Source organism: Equus caballus, chromosome 29 (genome assembly GCF_041296265.1).
Source record: "Equus caballus isolate H_3958 breed thoroughbred chromosome 29, TB-T2T, whole genome shotgun sequence".
Classification (NCBI taxonomy): Eukaryota; Metazoa; Chordata; class Mammalia; order Perissodactyla; family Equidae; genus Equus; species Equus caballus.
In genome coordinates, this window is record NC_091712.1 from 39861824 (window position 1) to 39880619 (window position 18796).

The window sequence follows — 18796 nt, forward strand, 5'->3', positions numbered from 1 at the left end:
TCTGACTCAAAATGGAATAGCTATTTTAAATCCTTGTGGGAAAAAATTTTTGATTTCACAAAACATTAAGATTATAAGTGGCCTTACTAGAAGGTACCCAGTATAATCTATTTAAAGGGGGTTTAAAGGCTAAAATAAGTGACGGTCCTTCATTTTTTCAAGAATTTTTGTCCAATCCCCTTTTCTCATATATCCAAATAATTATAACATTTAAGGCATAAAATAAACTAATACCTGAAGGAACTAGCTTGGTATATTAAATTACATTTCCTATCAACTCCATTGTGATTATTCCTTGGCCTCCAAAATACTTCCTTTCGTATCATTTGATGCGTTTTCAAACAACGTAAATTATTTTTACACTAAACTAGTTTTAGTCTAAACAAAGCATAATTACAATGGTAAAGTTGATGTTCAAAAACCTAATCCTTCTGTTGATTCATTCTTTAACTAAATTATATTTGCAGCGATTATGATTTGTGTCACTGCCCTCCTCCATCACAGCAGATAATTAAGAGCTGAACTGGAATTATAAATGGCAGAAAGGTAGCTCAATGAACATTTTCATAAGGTGTACCAGACAATATAAGTGAGATAACTCTTCCAATTCAAAAGGAAAATAAATCACAAAGATATAAAGATACAGGCTTATAATAAGGTAGATATTTAGAGGCTTACAATGAAAAACAACCAAAATGAGTGAGCAAAGTAATATTTTTTAAAAGCAAGTGAAACAGAAAGACTAATGATAGGAATATAGCAGAGGAGGTCATTGACATTAGCAAGAAAGATGACTTGAGGCATAGGGACACCTGAAATATGACAAAGTATAATTTAAAATTGTTTGGAATTCCTCTGGATCTTTTAACAATGACTTCCTATGTGAAAACAAGAAAAGAATACAATAGCACTGAAAAACTAGCTGCTGGGCTAAGGAAGTTGCTCCCACACATCAGCAGTGCACCTCAAATAAACGCCTCAGCCTAATTACAAACTACTACACGTAACTCACAAATAGCAAAAATTAAAAACGTTAATCTGTAAATGCCAAGGGTACCATGAATGTAGGAAAAATGATGTAAACTATTCTCTGTAGTTAACATTTGTTGATATTTGGAGTGTTGAACTACTCAGATTCCCAATTTCTTTGCAAATTAGGCAAAAAACAATGAATATTATTACAGAAATAATCCATTTATGTACGTCAAATATCTGATGTAGTAGACATCTACTGTTTTGACTGCTCAGTGTCTTTGCTATAATTGCCTCCTCTTCTAGTTCATAAAGATTCCGGAGGAGCTGATAATCAAGTAGACTATTTCCCCTACCATACCAGAGTTTTCTCACTTGTATCTGAGAGTCCCAAATAATAGATACATTTTGAAACATCTCTAGTCTAGAATACAGCTGAACATCTAGAAACCAGCAGATACACACCATTCCAGACAATATCCTACACTAATACTCAGACCAACCTTTAATGCCTTTGTATTATGCAATTCGAATACACGTATCAGGGTGCCTTGCCCACAGCATCAAATTCAGGGGGAAGGATAAAGGGCAAAACAGCAGCAGCAAGTTAACAGTGAGCGAAGAGAAAAATATCCAAAAGCATACATCATTAAAAATGCAGTAGCATAAGCTTACCATATTACCCAGCAATTCTACTCCTATAAATCTACCCAAGAGAAATGAAAACATATGTTCACACAAAGACTTGTGTCTAAATGGTCATAGCAGCATTATCCATAATAGCTCCAAACTGGAAACAATTCAAATCTTCAACAGCTGGTAAATGGCAAACCAAAACATGGAATATTCATTCCATATAATGGAATACTATTCAGCAATAAAAAGGACGAAATATTGATGCATGCTATAATACGAATGAACTGCAAAAACATGCAGAATCAAAAGATTACATATTGTATGATTCCATTTATATGAGATGACCAGAAATAGAAATTTATAAAGGTGGAGAGGAGATCAGTGGCTGCCCAGCCCTAGGGGGTGGGAGCGGAGACTGAGGTAATATTTTGGGTGATGAAATGTTCTAAAAGTAGACTGTGGTGATGGTTGTATAACTCTATAAATTTGCTAATAATCATTGAATTGCACATGTACAATGGGTGAATGTTATGATATAAAAATTGTATCTCAATAACACTGTTAAAAAGTGTGGGAGCCAACAGCCTTAGGAGCTGACATGCGCATCCTCTTATTTTTAGCAACTATTAATATAAATGGCAATAACAAAGACAATTATTGAGTTACCAAGAATGGACTCAATTACTTATGTTTATATGCTCTAATTTAGTTTAAAATACGTTCTGAAAAATATCCCATCTAAAAAGTTAAATTCCCTTAAAGGGAATAGGAATCTTCAGATCTGAGTGTACAACAGCTAGCCTGGCTTAAGACTGTACCTTTAACCCTGGATATCCATTCTACGAATTCATCAATTTTACTGGAAAAATGAACTTCAAAGAGTATATTATAAAATACTTAAAAAGACCAGTATGTATTTATATTCCCACCATACAGGTAATGTGTAATGTTCTTAAATGTGGCTATGTGAGTGATAGTAATTGTTTCACTGATTAATATTGATATATCTCTTCAGAGACATTAAGTGGAGGAAGCATGGCAAATGGAGATACAAGACAAAATTCTTCGAGTATCTAGCTGTGAGATTTCATCGAGCTTTAAGGGTTTCATATATAAAAGAGACTATACTAGGGGGCTGGCCCCGTGGCCGAGTGGTTAGGTTCGCATGCTCCGCTGCAGGCGGCCCAGTGTTTTGTTGGTTCGAATCCTGGGCGCGGACACGGCACTGCTCATCAGACCACGCTGAGGCAGCGTCCCACATGCCACAACTAGAAGGACCCACAACGAAGAATATACAACTATGTACTGGGGGGCTTTGGGGAGAAAAAGGAAAAAAATAAAATCTTAAAAAAAAAAAAAAAGAGACTATACTAATTTTGAAGGCCTTCTCTTTCAGTCCTAAAATGCATGTCAATGGTTATTTATAATAACAGCAACAAAAAAATTTATTGAATGTTTATTATGTACCAGGCACTACTTATTCTAAGCATTTTAGATGCTTATATGAGTTATATGCATTAATTCATAATCCTCATGGCAACTCCATAAGGTAGGTACTAATATTATTCCCGCCTTCTTTAACTAACTTGGTCTAAGTCCTGAAGCTGGGTACTTAAGGGTTACTGTAAATACTCAATTAAGAACATGATTACCCTTCAACCTTGTTCCCCACACAGACACAGATGAAAAGAAGTTAATCTTGTTAATTTGCTGTTTTCTTGTTTAACCTGAGGGATGATGCAACTGTCACAAGGATTTATGAGCTTGCTTTGCAGAAGAAAAAGAATGCCTTTAAAGAAGTTACAACCATCAAATAACCAGCCCCCAGTTGCTGCTGACCCCAGAAGTCTCATTGCCCAAGGGCTTATCTGGAATGAAAGAAATACCGATTTCCCCTTGTTTCGCCGAAACTCCTCCTCCCAAGCCCCTTAGCTCTATAAAGAACCCCTGCTTTCTTCTTTGTTAAGGCATATTTGAGAGAACCTATCCTCTTGCCTTCTCACTTTGGCCAACTTGAACAAACCTTTCTCCATCTCCAAGCACCAGTGTCTTAGTGATTGGCTTACTGTGCATCAGGTACACAATTTAAGATTAAGAGGTTTGGTATCAGTCTCAAAGTAGCCAATCAGTAATCAGGATTCACATCCAAGCAGCCTGGCTCCAGCATTGTGCTGTTAACAATTACATTACACCACCTCAACAAGAGCTGGTAATAGAGCTAATTGCTAAATATTCTTTGATAGAAGGTATGTAAGAGATAACTCTAGTGTTTCCTGCAGAAAGTAAAAATAATACCTAAAATTTATGGAGTATATGCTATGTTTAGGTAGTGTTCTAATGCTTTACAAGAATTATCTCACATAATTTTCACAACCTTATGAGATAGATATTATGACATGAGATTTAAAGAGATTAAGTCCTCAGCAGCCAGAGTTTGAACCCAGGAAGTCCGATTGTAAAGACTAAGCTCTTTAAACACTACAGTTTTATTTGGCTGTGAGTCTCAGTCTAAAGGAATGTACATTCCCAGAGAAAATAATTAGGTGAATCAAAGCTCAGGCCATTCAGTGTCAGGAAAACGAGGCCAGAAATGCAGGCCTTCTGAGCTCTGAATCATGTCGTGGGGCCCAGGGCTGTCTATGGACAAGACCCTTGCCTACTACCCAGAACAAAAAGGGAGAAAAGGGGAGAAAAGAGTTAAGAGGCCTATCGTATAACATGAAGCACCTACTTTGAAAGCTTACATCCCACTGGATATCAGATGTTTCTACTCTTTTCTCTCCCTAATTATCTTTCCTCTGTCATATCCTTTAGCAGTCAGCGCACATATATTATGGACAAAAACTTTTTTTACCTCAGTGTGAAACAATCCCAAGTATCAACATTTAGCAGAGACCAATCAGCTTCATAATCCTTCTTTTAACTTGGTACAGATTGACAAGAGATTTTCACATATTGATGTATATGGGGTAGCTATTCTGGTTCAAAACTGATTCGGCTTGAACTAAAGAAGCCTGACTTATGGCCAATCAAACATACATTGCACATCTGCTTTAACCATTAGAGTAAAGAATGCACTCTCTTCAGATGAGAATGCATACTTCCCTTCCTACAAGCCAGTACTGGTAATGCCCTATGGGTACAGTGTATTAGTACTCTTGAAGATAAGTTCCCTTTCCTGGACATCAGGGTCATGTTGACCTGCTAATTTGCAACTGAATACCTCTTTGAAACTTTGATGAGTATGTATCCTGGGTGTGTTTAATGTATGTTCTTTGTTCTAAAAAGGTATAAAACTGTACTGAAAACCATGCTTCTCTGGAATGCTTTCTTCCTTTGTGGAAACTGCCTTCGTAGGTTATAATGCTTACCCTGAGTCAGGTAAAACTCACCTTATCTCTCTTACCTATAGAACGGTCATTGGTTATTTTGCGTTGACATTTCTTGGCACAGTGTGGCAAGATTTCAGAGAAACCCACTGGAGACCATGTGAAATCTACATTTGATTGGTGCTTGGTTCAGCATGGGCCCATTGAGCACCCTCCCCTCCCTCTAGCTTCACTGCACTCTTTGGGTGCCCTGATGAATTCCTCCTGAAACCCCGACCTCCTTATTAAAGTTGTAGGTCCTGACTTTCACTTGAGCTGTTTCAAGTCTTAACACTAGGTGTCTTAAGCGGGTACTGGTACATATCCTAGGTAAGAGGAACCTAGGGGGAATTTACTAGGTAAGAGGAACTTAAGGAGAATTTCCTAGGCCAGGAGAGCCTAAGGGGAACTTTGGAGTGTATGGGGCAGGCTGACCTTTTAATTTGGCTTTAAACTGGAAAGAACTGTGTCTATATAAAGTCTGAGCAAATTGTTTAATAGCAAAATGAGAGACTGAAAACTCCAACTCTGGAGAGATGGGACACCTGTCACAGGCTATTTTAGGATGTGACATTCACAAACAGCACATCTCTCACCTATCACACTGTCCTTAGAAATTGTTCAGACTTTATAGTAAAGTGAAATGAAACTAAAATGAGAAATTGCACTTCTAAAAGCCAACCAGTTCTGGAATAGGCAGCTTCCCTCTGGGAACTGTGGCTGGCTTCATGTACAATATGTACAGAGCCAATACTTGCAAGTGCTTAACAAAATGGAGGTAACTGTAAATGGCTGGATCTTTGGAAGAGGATAGCCCAGGATAATTTAAAATTACAGTGGCCACTTGGGGGCTCTTTTGAGCTCCCAAAACTTGTCTTTTTTGTGTACTAAATTTAAGAGCTGCAGAGCGGAGATTAAATACAATCTTTAATCTCCAAAGAGCCAAGTGCGCCACCTTCTGGCACAAGTGATCAAAAACTAAAGGTTCCAGAACCTGTAAATATTTATAAAGAACAGCAAAATCTTCCCGAGCTTGTTTTGTGTCCTGAGAGCTTAGACGATAATCCTCAGGTTGGGGGCCCCAAAACACAGTCAGACAAACATTGGGTTGCCCTCAACTGCGGTCTGAGATGGTTGGACAGAAATGTGCATTGCACTCCATTTGCAGCTAGAGTTCCACCAAACTGATGTCAGCCTCAGGGAAATGACATTGGCCATTAGAAGGAATGTTCCAATTAGATAAGATCATTTTAAGAAGTGCACTTAAAAGCAACGCCTTTAAGTTTCCGAAATAGCCTTATTGGAAGTTTTGTTGCAAAAAGCTAACAAAAAATTAGGTTATAAGGGGTACCTAAAAGAAGTCTACTACGTCAAAGCTTTACAGACGCGCTCTACCTTAGAAGGAGGGCCCACTATGAACCCCTCCCAGAGTTAACAAGACTGATTTTCTGGGAAAGTGCTACCCTTAAATAGTCAAAGGAAAACCAAAATTAAAAATCAATAGAGTTGTTTAATGCTGCCAAGTATAGTTACTGTTTGTCCTGGCTGAAACCTGACAAGATATTTGAAAGAATTTAGCAATTTATGATCAGAAATTTGGCCAAATTGGAAGCTGATATTCAAAGCCCAGTAGGAACTTTTTAGGCCTTCTTTCCTAAATTAAGATAAAACTAAGTATCTAGAAAGAATGAAGAAAATTAAGGGTAATATAATTGGGTAGACATGTCAGTCCTTTGATAACTAACTAACGTCCACTGTTTATCTCTCTGGGAGCTATTATCTAGACAATCCCAGATTCCCAAGACTGAAAGAAAAAGAAAGGGGAGGAAAGCAGCTTTGGACATGTAGACTGCTACGAAAGCAGCACTGCCCAAAAATCTCAGGAAAAATTTAAAAATGGAGGCTATAAAATCTTTCTTGCATCTGTGTATTTATGTGTTTGTCTATATATGTATATTATAAATATGCGATATTTTTCTACCACCAAATGGTATTATTAAAGACCAGTTTATAAGAGAGTGCTATCCAATCGGCTTAAATATGTGCTTACATAAATTATTTCTAAATCTAATAGAAACTAACCCAAAGATTTTTCAAGTTAACATGTTATAAAATAATCCTTGGTAAACAAAAACTTATTTAAGCTTGTTGGTTTGGTTGAAATAAACATGCTTCCACGGTTATTAGCATTGGATATGATACAGACACGTTACCTCTGTTACAAAATTTGCCAGCAAAAATAATAGCTTAGAATGATAGGTGATTTTCTCTAATGTCTCATGAAGTTTTTCTAGGCAATCTAAACATAATAATTGGAAACAAACTAAATGGATGTAAGTAAGAGAAAAGTTTTTGGGTAAACTTTCTAAGAATAATGATTCTTATGGTATATGTATTTAAAATAACTTCAAGATCTTTTGATAACAAATCTTAAGAGTTTTGTTAAAGGAAGTTAAATGATAGAAATTTATTGAGTATCTAGGTCATTTCCACATAAGACAAAATTTAGACATTAATTACTAAACATAGGTTTATCTACCTTTGTCTTATTATAGAGAAACTAGAAAAATGCTTGGGTTTATTAATAAATATGCTTTGTGCCACACTGAGAAATTTTCTATGAAGACGCACATATTTCTAGACAGTATTTGTGGGTCTACCAATCCACAGGGTGATAATGTAAAATATAGGGAAAATGTCTTTGTATACAAGAAAAGTAAATGTATGTTCCCAGTAAAGCAGACAAGTATAAGGAATGGAGATATTTCTGTTCTAGAGTACCAAGAAGGAGGGCAGGCATGGGACAAATTCTGGACGTGAAAAGAAAGTTATAGAAAGATTGTGGACGAGGAACCCTGAGGAAGGAATTCTGTGCATGATCAAGTTGGCTAAGACTAAAATGAATTTAAGTTTTAATATCAAAAGCAAGCTGATACAAAAATCAGAACTTGGTTTTTCTTTCCTTTAAAAGGATAATTTTCTTGGACTTTAAGTCTGCTCTTGATAAAGAGATGATGAAGTATCTTTTGAGTAGTCTACCAGAAGGGTAGGGATTTTATCTTTTATCAAAATAAGTTTCCTGTATTGTCTTTATCAGGTCTTTAATCATAGGAGCTAAGGTTTTCTTTACAGCTATTTAATTTTCTGCATTTGCCTGAAAATCTTTAATAGTCATCATGGTTAAACGGATAACTAAGCATTTTTTCACAGTGACTTAGGATCTTGTTTAAGGGTTTAAGACCTTTTGAGGGGCTGGCCCTGTGGCCGAGTGGTAAAATTTGCACACTCTGCTTTGGATCCTGGGCGCAGACCTACATACTGCTCATCAAGCCATGCTGTGGTGACATCCCACACCTACTGCTAAAGCTGTTGCCCTTCTGCAAGGAAAGGCCTCAACCCAATGTGAGAACACACAGATCATTACTAAGATATACTCATATCCTTGAGACAGTGGCATTTGAACAAAGTTGAGTTAGCCATACCTCAAAGGATCCTTTAGGAAGGGGTAAGTGACCTTGCAGTAGGATAATTCCTGTTAGAAGAATTCCTACCAAGTTAACCAGTGACTGGGGAACTCATTTCCCTGGACCAGTAGTTAAACCCATCTGTGACATTTGGCCACTAATGCAGACTTTCTCAGGTCTTATTATGCCCAGTCCTTGGGATTAATGGAAAGAACTAGTGGCACTACCAAAACTCAATTCGCAAAACTTTCAGAAGCATTTACTCTCTCATGCTCAAAAGTTCTTCCACTAGTACTTCTCAATCTTAGATCTATACCTTTTGGTAAACATTGGCTGTCTCCTTTTGAAAGAATTAACAGGAGAGCCTATGCAATTAGATGAGGGACCATATGAACCAACTTTGCTTAAGAGATATATATTACATTGTTGTCAGGGTCTCACTGAGGTGCTTAACAGAAATGAAAGCTTGGTAGCTGATTCCTTTCACAAAGAGCTCCCGGGAGATGAAGATCTTAAGGATCATGGACTACAACCTGGAGAATTTGCTTACTGGAAGAAGCATCAAATAAAAGACTCTCTGAAGCCCTGTTGGAAAGAACCACAACAGGCACTTTTAACCAATCCATGGGCTGCAAAATTAAAGGGCAAAGACTCACAATTCACATTTCTCATTTAAAAAGGCCGCTCGCCAAAGTGGATTTTTCTTTTTTTAATGTCTCTCTCTTTTTATTTTTGGTGAGGAAGATTGGCCCTGAGCTAACATCTGTGCCAGTCTTCTTCTACTTCGTATGTGGGATGGTACCAGAGCATGGCTAAGATGAGTGGTGTGTAGGTCTGCACCTGGGATCTGAACTCGCAAACCCCTGGCTGAAGAGGTGGAGTGCACGAACTTAACCACTACACCACCAGGCCAGCCCATAGAGTGGATTTCAACTCCTGTTTCTGACACCTGACTTTGACTGACCAAGACAAATACTTCCAAACCAGGATGAGAAGATAGCACCTGTTGTAGACAGTTGTCCCAAGACTCTGGACCAGGCCTGTATTTTCAACCTTCTATCTCCTCATTTAAACCCTTTGGTATAAGACTGGAATGCAGCCTAGAGTGATGGTAACTCTGTAAGAATTTCTTTTCCTGATAAAGACCATACCCAAAACTCATCCTTCTAACCTAATCATTTCAAATATTAAGTTTATTACCATTGTTATAAACAATGTAACCATAAGTTATGTAAAAGCACACATACGTTTGTGCAATAACCTAAGGATAATTGATAAATTACATAACCTATGAAATGCTTCCCCTGTCAATATATACGTCTATGCTTATCCACTATATCCAACTATTTCCCCTCAATGTGGATAACCAGGCAATCAAAGAAAGAAAAGCCTAGCACCAATGGACATGATGGACCTAGGGCAGGTAGCAACCACCCTGGCACTGATGGCCAATATCTTGATCATCAGTGCTTGTTATCAAAAGATTATTGATCAAAAGGGAAAATGACAAGAGATTTTCACATTTTGAGGTACATAGGGTAGCTATTCTGGTTCAAAACTGATTCGGCTTGAACTAAAGAAGCCTGACTTATGGCCAATCAAACATGCATTGTATATCTGCTTTAACCATTAGAGTAAAGAATGCACTCTCTTCAGATAAGAATGCATACTTCCCCTCCTACAAGCCAGTACTGGTAATGCCCTATGGGTACAGTGTATTAGTACTCTTGAAGATAAGTTCCCTTTCCTGGACATCAGGGTCATGTTGACCTGCTAATTTGCAACTGAATACCTCTTTGAAACTTTGATGAGTATGTATCCTGGGTGTGTTTAATGTATGTTCTTTGTTCTAAAAAGGTATAAAACTGTACTGAAAACCATGCTTCTCTGGAATGCTTTCTTCCTTTGTGGAAACTGCCTTTGTAGGTTATAATCTTTACCCTGGCTCAAGCAAAACTCACCTTCTCTCTCTTATCTACAGAATGGTTATTAGTTATTTTGCATTGACAATATTTAAAACAGTAAGCCATCTCTCCTAGGTTCTGCACATCCTAGCCACTTCTATTTCCTAGCTTATACTCTAGTCTAGCTCCTGCTTCTTGCTTGGATGGTCAGGATTAACAATTAGCAATGAGTGTGGCTGGAAATGAGGTCCAATCATGGGTCAAGTTGATTAAAGGGCAGGCCCAGTAAACAGCAGCACGTGAACACACAAACCCATGCTGACTAGCTTCATTTTAAATTCCTGACCACAAATTTCAAGAGGGTCTCCAGTTCTACCCAGCAACACCATTACATTCCCCTTGTCATTTCCTCTCCTATCCTCTAAAATAACTATTTCAAGTCTTTCTCTCATTACTCTTCCAATACTCCCTCCCTACCCCCACCTCACTTTTAGCTTATGACTTTGCATCTCATTATATAATATCCCACATACTTATACTGTCCAATCTACCAATATACCTTAAACTTTTCCTTCTCTTTTGTTATAATGGATAAGCTGTATTTTCTAAGGCCAAACTCTCCATTTGTACACTGGGTCATATCCTGTCTTCCCTAACTCTTTAAAAGCAGCCAGAGACAAAACTCATTAACTCTAAAGGAATGAGAATTAAGAAGTGTAAATGTATGAAACGTAACAATTTAGTGACACAAATTGCCAAGGGAAGATCCTTTCTGAGCAAGGAAACATGGGCAGTGAAACGAGGTTTTCATAAGGAAAAGTAATTGTGCAATCAATCTAGTGAGCTGAAGTTAGCTGTTTATTTTCATAGAACAATATTTTTATTTGAGAGAAAGATAAAGAAATCATTATTATTTGGACTTACGTATTTTGCAGACATTTATTCTATAATGAAGCATTGCTGCCAAAGATAAAATCTGAGCTTTCAAATGAAAATTCAAATTTTTGAAAACTGGTATCCATCACTGTGGGCGTGACATCTTCCTAAGACTCAACAAGCTTGTCATATGAGATTGGTGGTGACATTAATGATGGTGATTTTTGATAGCTTTTTTGATATGCAACAAAGTGTTTCAAATTTTGGAAGATCTGCATAACTCAGTGCATCAATATTTTCCAAATGACAAATGTCACAAAATCATGAATGGGTAAAAAAAAAAGAAATCTATTCACAAGTTATGCAGACCAGGGGCTGACCCTGTGGCCGAATGGTCAAGTTCACGTGTTATGCTTCAGCAGCCCAGGGTTTCACCAGTTTGGATCCTGGGCGCAGACATGGCACCGCTCATCAGGCCATGCTGAGGTAGCATCCCATATAGCACAACCAGAGGCATTCACAATTAGAATATACAACTATGTACTGCGGGGCTTTGGGAAGAAGAATTAAAAAAAAAGAAGATTGCCAACAGTTGTTAGCTCAGGTACCAATCTTCAAAAAAAAAAGTTAAGCAGACCAAAGCATTTTAACATAACAGAGAAGGAAAAGTTCACTGATATGGTTTCAGATTACAAACTGCAGCCAATCATTAAGAAACTACCACATGTCAAGTTCTAGTGTATTATCAAAGATTATCCACAATTATCTGAAAAGACTCTTAAAGTATTCATGCCTTTTTGAACTAAAAATACACATCAGGGCAGATTTTCTTTATATACTCATATTTCATTCTTTACATACTTCAACTTTATGTACTGCAACACATTAAATGCAGAGGGGAGACATAAGAATCCAGCTCTCTTCTGTTAAGCTAGATATTCGACATTTGTGAAACTTAGAAAACAATGCCTCTCTTCTAATTTTGATTTTGAAAATCACTGTTTCAAAAAATATGCTGTTTATGCTAAAATGTAATGGGTCTTTTCAAAGTAAATATTTAAAAAATTAATCAGTTTTAATTCCTAATATGATAACTAGAATTCACATAAACAAAAGCTCTTTGGTGTCCTCAACAATTTTAAAGAGTGTAAAGAGGTCCTGAAGCCACAAAAATAAGAACTGCTGCCCTAGAGAAAACCTGCACAGGCGCACAGAGGAAATGTACCCTCCACCTCACAAAAGAAATGAACTTAAAAACCAAATATACCTTAAATACCAAATAAACTCCATCTGAATTATGGAAAGAGATTTTAAAAACTATTATAGCTAATGATATTTCACTGTATAAAAGTACCATGGAGTTTAATTTTCTCCCACTGTTTTTCTAAGCTTTTTACTATAAAAATATATTGTCATATACTTCTTTGTACAACCACCCACATATGCTTATGCAATTACTTTCTGAAGATAAAATTCTATAAGTAAAGCTGCTTGGTTTAAATATATGCATTATTATTTTTTTTTTCCTTAAAGATTGACCCTGAGCTAACATCTGTTGCCAATCTCTTTTTTCCCCTTCTTCTTCCCAAAGCCCCTCAGTACATAGTTGTATATTAGAGTTGTATGTCCCTCTAGTTCTGCTATGTGTGGCATTGCCTTAGCAGGGCTTGATTAGTGGTACTAGGTCCATGCCCAGGATCCAAACTGGCAAAACCCTGGGCCACCAAAGTGGAGTGCGTGAACTTAACCACTCGGCTGTGGGGCCAGCCCCAATGTATGCCTTATTAAAATCTTGTTTTATCCAACAGATTTCCCTCCTACATATGCGTAATGGGAGTACCAAAAGGAGAAAAAGAATATGCCAATAAATAATGGCTGAAAACTTCTCAAATTCACTGAAAAACAATAACCTACACATCCAGAAAGTGCAATGAACTCCAAGGAGGATAAACACAGAGATCTCAGGCATTTCACAGTAAAAATGGCCAAAGATAGGAGGAAACCTTAAAAGCAGCAAGAGACACATGACTTGCTACTTACAAGGGAATCCCAACAAGATTAACGCCTGAGGGGCTGGCCTGGTGGTGTAGTGGTTAAGTTTGCCTGCTCTGCTTATACGGCCCAGGATTTGTGGGTTCAGATCCCAGGTGCAGACCTACACACTGCTCATCAAGCCATGCTGTGGCAGCATCCTACATACGAAATGCAGGAAGATTGGCACAGATGTTAGCTCAGGGCCAATCTTTTTCACACACACACAAATAAATAAAAATAAAAATTAATGGCTGACTTATCAGCAGAAACAGTGGAAACCAGAAAGTAGTGGGATAACACTTCCAAAGTGCTCAAAGAAAAAAAGACTATCAACAAAGAATCCTAAATCAAGCAAAACTATCTTTCAAATATGAAGACATTCCCAGATAAACAAAAACTGAGAAAATGTGTTGCTAGTAGACCTATCTTGCAAGAAGTACTAAAGGAAGTACTTCAGGCTAAAAGCAAGTGAGGCCAGATGATAATCTGAATCCACACACACACAAAAAAGAGCACCAACAAAATCAGTTTAAATGAAGAAGAAAAGTAGAGAAATTAAATGCTATAAATTAGAAATGTTCATTTAATGCAAAAGAAAGCAATAAAGGAGGAATAGAGAAACAAAAGACATATAAAACAAAAGGTAAAACAGCAGACAAATAAAACTATATCAATAAATAACATTAAATATGGAGTAAAGAAAACAATCAAAAGATAGACTGTTAGAATAGATTAAAAAAACAAAGAAATATGATCCAGCTATGTGCTGTCTATAGGAGATGTATGTTAGCTTCAAAGATACAAATAGCTTGAAAGTAAAAGGATAGAGAAATATATCATGCAAACAGCAAGCTGGAAGAAAGCTACAGTGGCTATATTAATATCAGACAAAATAGACTTTAAAACAAAAAAAAGTTACCAAAGATAAATAGGGACATTTTATATTGATAAAAAGCTCAATCCATCAGGAAAATATAATAATTATAAACATATAAGCACCTAACAACAAAACAAAATACATGAAGCAAAAATTGACAGAAATGAAGGGAAAAATAGACAATTCAATAAAACCAGCTTTAACACCTCATATTCAATAATGGCAGAATAACTAGACAGAAGATCAACGAGGAAATACAAGACATGGACAACCCTATAAACCAACCAGATCTAACAGACATCTAGAGAACACTACATCCAACAACAGAATATAAATTCAAGTGTACACGCAGCATTCTCCTTGATAGACCATATTCTAGGGCATAAAACAAAACTCAATATATTTAAAAGGATATAAATAATAAAAAATATCTTCTCCAACCATAATGGAATGAAATTGGAAGTCAACAGCAGGAAAAAAATTGGGAAACTCACAAATATGTGGAAATTAAATAACACACTCCTAAATAATCAATGGGTCAAAGCAGAAATCAAAGGGAAATCAGAAAATAATTTGAGATTAATGATAACCAAGACACAAAATATCAAAACTTACAGGATGCAGCTAAAGCAGAGCTTAAAGGGAAATTTATATCTATAAATGCCTATATTGAGAAAGAAAAAGATTTCAAATAAGTAACAACCTTCTATCTTAAGATGCTGGAAAAAGAAGGGCAAACTAGAGCAAGCAGAAGGATGGAAATAATAAAGGCTAAAGTAGAAATTAATTAAACACAGATGAGAAAAACAGTAGAGAAAAATTAGTGAAGCCAAAAGATCAAGATTGACAGCAGTTTAGATAGACTGACCAAGACAAAAAGAAAGACGACTCAAATTACTATAATCAGAAATAAGAGGGGATACTACTTACCTTACAAAGTTAAAAAGCATTATAAAGAAATACTATGAATAACTGTATACCAACAAATGAAATAACTTAGATGAAATGAACAAATTCCGAAAAAGACACAAACTACTGAAACTCACTTGAGAAGAAATAGATCTGTAACAAAGGAAGAGACTGAATGAGTAATCAAAAAACTACCCACAAAGAAAAGCCCAGGCCCATTTTGCTTTACCCCTGAATCCTACTAAACATTTAAAAAATTAATTCCAATTTTTCTCTAATTTTTCCAAAAAATAAAATACCTAAAAAATTAAACAATTCCCAAATTTTTATCTGGTTACACAGATGGGTTCACTTTATGAACTCTCCTTGAGCTAAACACTGGTGATTCATGCACTCTTTCATTTGAGAGTTATACTTCAATAAAAGCTTTAAAAAAAGAAAAAAGCAAAAAAGAGAAAAGAAAAATTGTTGTGATGAACTTGTTAACAGGACTCTCATTAATACATCCCAAGGCAAACTTCTATCCTAGTCTTTCGTTTCGGAGAACATGGGGACCTATCTTTTGATGCTTAGGCCAATCTCTTGGGGTTATCCTTCATTCCACTTTTTCTCTTAACTCCACATTTAACCCATCTGCAAATCCTATCAGCTCTAGTTTCAAAATACATCCCCAAATAGGAACATTTTTCACCACAACTACCACTCTCATAAGATGTCACAACTGCAATAATAACTTCCTAATTGGTCTCCCTGATTCTATCCTTGCCACATAACAGACTGATCCCTTTAAACTATAGATCACATCATTTCCTCTTGTTTCTCAACTCATTCATTCACACTTAGTCTTTTCAACGGTCTACGAGGTACTACATGATCTGGCTCCAGCCATTTCTCTGACTTCATCTTCTACCATTCTCCCTTTTGTTTCACTCCACTCCAGTCATCTTGGCTTCTTTGCGGTTCCTTAAACACAGCAAATAGGATTCTACTTCAAAACCTTTGCACTTGCTGCCCCTCTCTCCAAATATTCACATGACTTACTTCCTTAATTTCTTCAGATCTCTGCTCAAATGTCATCATTATCAACAGAGGCTTTTCCTTCTGAATTTTCCTAAAATAGCAACATCACTCTCTCCTTACTTCTATCCCCTGTACCATGCCTTAATCCTCTTCACAGCATGACCACCTGCTATGTTATATATTTATTTGATTACTATCCTCTTCCCCCAACCAGAATTTAAGCTTCAGGAGAGCAGGGACTTCATCTTCATTTGTAAGGCAGAATTCCCAGTATTTGCAACAAGGCCTGGCATTAGGCAGGTGCTCAATAGTATTACCGAATGAACGCAGAATGAATGTAACATTACCTTTGTCTGATTTTTTTTTCTTGAGAAGATTAGCCCTGAGCTAACTACTGCCAATCCTCCTCTTTTTGCTGAGGAAGACTGGCCCCGAGCTAACATCCATGCCCATCTTCCTCTACTTTATACGTGGGATGCCTACCACAGCATGGCGTGCCAAGTGGTGCCATGTCCGCACCCGGGATCAGAACCCGTGAACCCCAGGCCACCGAAGCAGAATATGCGCACTTAACTGCTGCGCCACCGAGCCGGCCCCCCTTTGTCTGATGTTTTTGAAATCCATTTTCCTTTTCTCTTAACCTGTCTTTCCTGGTTCTCCTATTTCTCATTCTCAGAGATGAAGACTTCCTTCTCTCTGCTCTTTGATCTACCTCTTAAATATAGGGTGTGATCTGTACAAAGGCATCACAAAGGTATATTCAGGCAAGGATTACCCTAAACTTCAAAATAATAAAAACCAGTATCTAACAAAAAAGTCTAGCTTTATAAATGCCTTGTTGATGAAAGCAAGGTGTTTTCCTATCTCTTAAAAAAAGATTGGCACATCTAGGCATGACTGGAAAGTAGTTTATCTAAAGTAATAATGTGAAACAGATTACAGGGACTTTGGAAAAGATAAAGCAGATGTGGAATTATTCTTATAAAAATCAACAAATAACAGTTTAACATTTATTGAGCGCTCTCTGTATACAAGTACTGTGTATGCAGCTTACAGGCATTATCACGGAATTTCACAACTTATAGGAAGTGAGTCTATTATGATGCCCATGGTACAGATGAAGACATAGCCTTAGAGATGTAAGGTCCAACAACCAGTGATTGGAACCTACCACCTCCAACACCGTGATGGGAAAGCAATGTCTTCAGTACTTTCTTACACCGCTCCTCTTCCAGAAACAGCCTCCTGAACCCTCATCTAGCGTCCACCGGTTCCGGACACACGAGACGCAAGGTGAAATGTGTCAACAGTTAACGTCAGCGACCGTCCTCTTCCGTCTCTTCACTTCGGAGGCTGGACTCTCCCGAGCTGTGCTCTGTTCACCGACTTGGCCAGTTCTCAACAAGAAAGATTCTGGCCTCGGCCAAACATTTCGTTTTAAAGCTCTCTTTTAGGCTAAAAGTCTAGCGTCTGTGAGAAGTTATCGCGGCCCGGGTGACAGTTCCTCTCCCCCTACCCTGGAAGGCTCCAGCAGTTTCTGTGTGTCCTTTGCGTTTAGGAACCGCCCACACTCCAGCCGGTACCCCAGGGTGTGGAGAGCTCACCTCTACTGGTGAACCCGTGTAGCGCCCCCCACCAAGGGTTTGAGGAGGACGAGGGGGAGCAGCCCGCGCCCCAACAGTAGGAAGGTCTGGAGGAGGGTGAAATCCCAGCACTCCTACCAAGGAAAGGTGGGGAGGAGAGGGAGGAGGGTGCCCATCCCGCACCCCAGCCTGAGGAAGGGCCAGAGGAGGAGGGGGAGGAGGATGACCTCCCGCGCCCCCCTGAGGAAGGGCCGGAGGAGGAGGGGGAGGAGGATGACCTCCCGCGCCCCCCTGAGGAAGGGCCAGAGGAGGAGGAGGAGGAGGAGGAGGGGGAGGAGGGGGAGGAGGATGACCTCCCGCGCCCCCCCTGAGGAAGGACCGGAGGAGGAAGAGGAGGGGGAGGGGGAGGGGGAGGAGGAGGAGGAGGAGGATGACCTCCCGCGGCCCCCTGAGGAAGGGCCAGAGGAGGAGGGGGAGGATGACCTCCCACGACCCCCTGAGGAAGGGCCAGAGGACAAGGAGGGGGAGGAGGATGACCTCCCGCGCCCCCCTGAGGAAGGGCCGGAGGAGGAGGGGGAGGGGGAGGAGGGTGACCTCCCGCGCCCCCGCCTGAGGAAAGGCTGGAGGAGGAGGGGGAGGAGGGGGAGGAGGGGGAGGAGGGGGAGGGGGGAGGGGGAGGAGGGTGACCTCCCGCGCCCCCGCCTGAGGAAAGGCCGGAGGAGGAGGAGGAGGAGCAGCCTGCGCCTCGCCCCTCCCCTCCGTCTCCCCCGCCCCCTTCTATCCCCCATTCTCGCTTCCCCCACCCCCGAGCCTCGGACCGGACGCCCAGGGCCCCGCCGCTGCAGCCCCCCGCGCTCACCTCCCGTCCGGCCCCGGCCCAGGGGTGGCGGCCGAAGGCCCTGCGGTGCCGTCCGCGCTGAGCTGGGAGGCCCGGCGGCTTCGCCTCCGCGGCCGGGGCTGCTTCGGGGCCGCCAGCTCGGGCTCCATGGCGCGGAGGGGGCTGGGGCGGTGGCCCGGTGCCCGGGACGCCCGCAGGGACGGGCACGGCGCCCGACCGCTTCTGCCCGGAGAGGAGTTTCTGTCAGGAAGGCGCCGCCACCGCCGCCATCTTCCGGGGTTTGAAAATGGCGGCCGCGCGGCGACCAGCCAATCA

General features: G+C 39.5%; 1 protein-coding gene across 1 annotated transcript in view; it reads right to left on the minus strand.

The window, feature by feature from the left end:
- NET1 (neuroepithelial cell transforming 1) overlaps positions 1–18796 on the minus strand; it is a 61620-nt gene extending 42824 nt beyond the window's left edge. The window contains exon 1 of the mRNA XM_023632265.2: positions 18503–18796. Coding sequence (XP_023488033.1) covers positions 18503–18630 — 128 coding nt within the window. The 5' untranslated portion in view covers positions 18631–18796. The remainder of the gene's footprint in view (positions 1–18502) is intronic.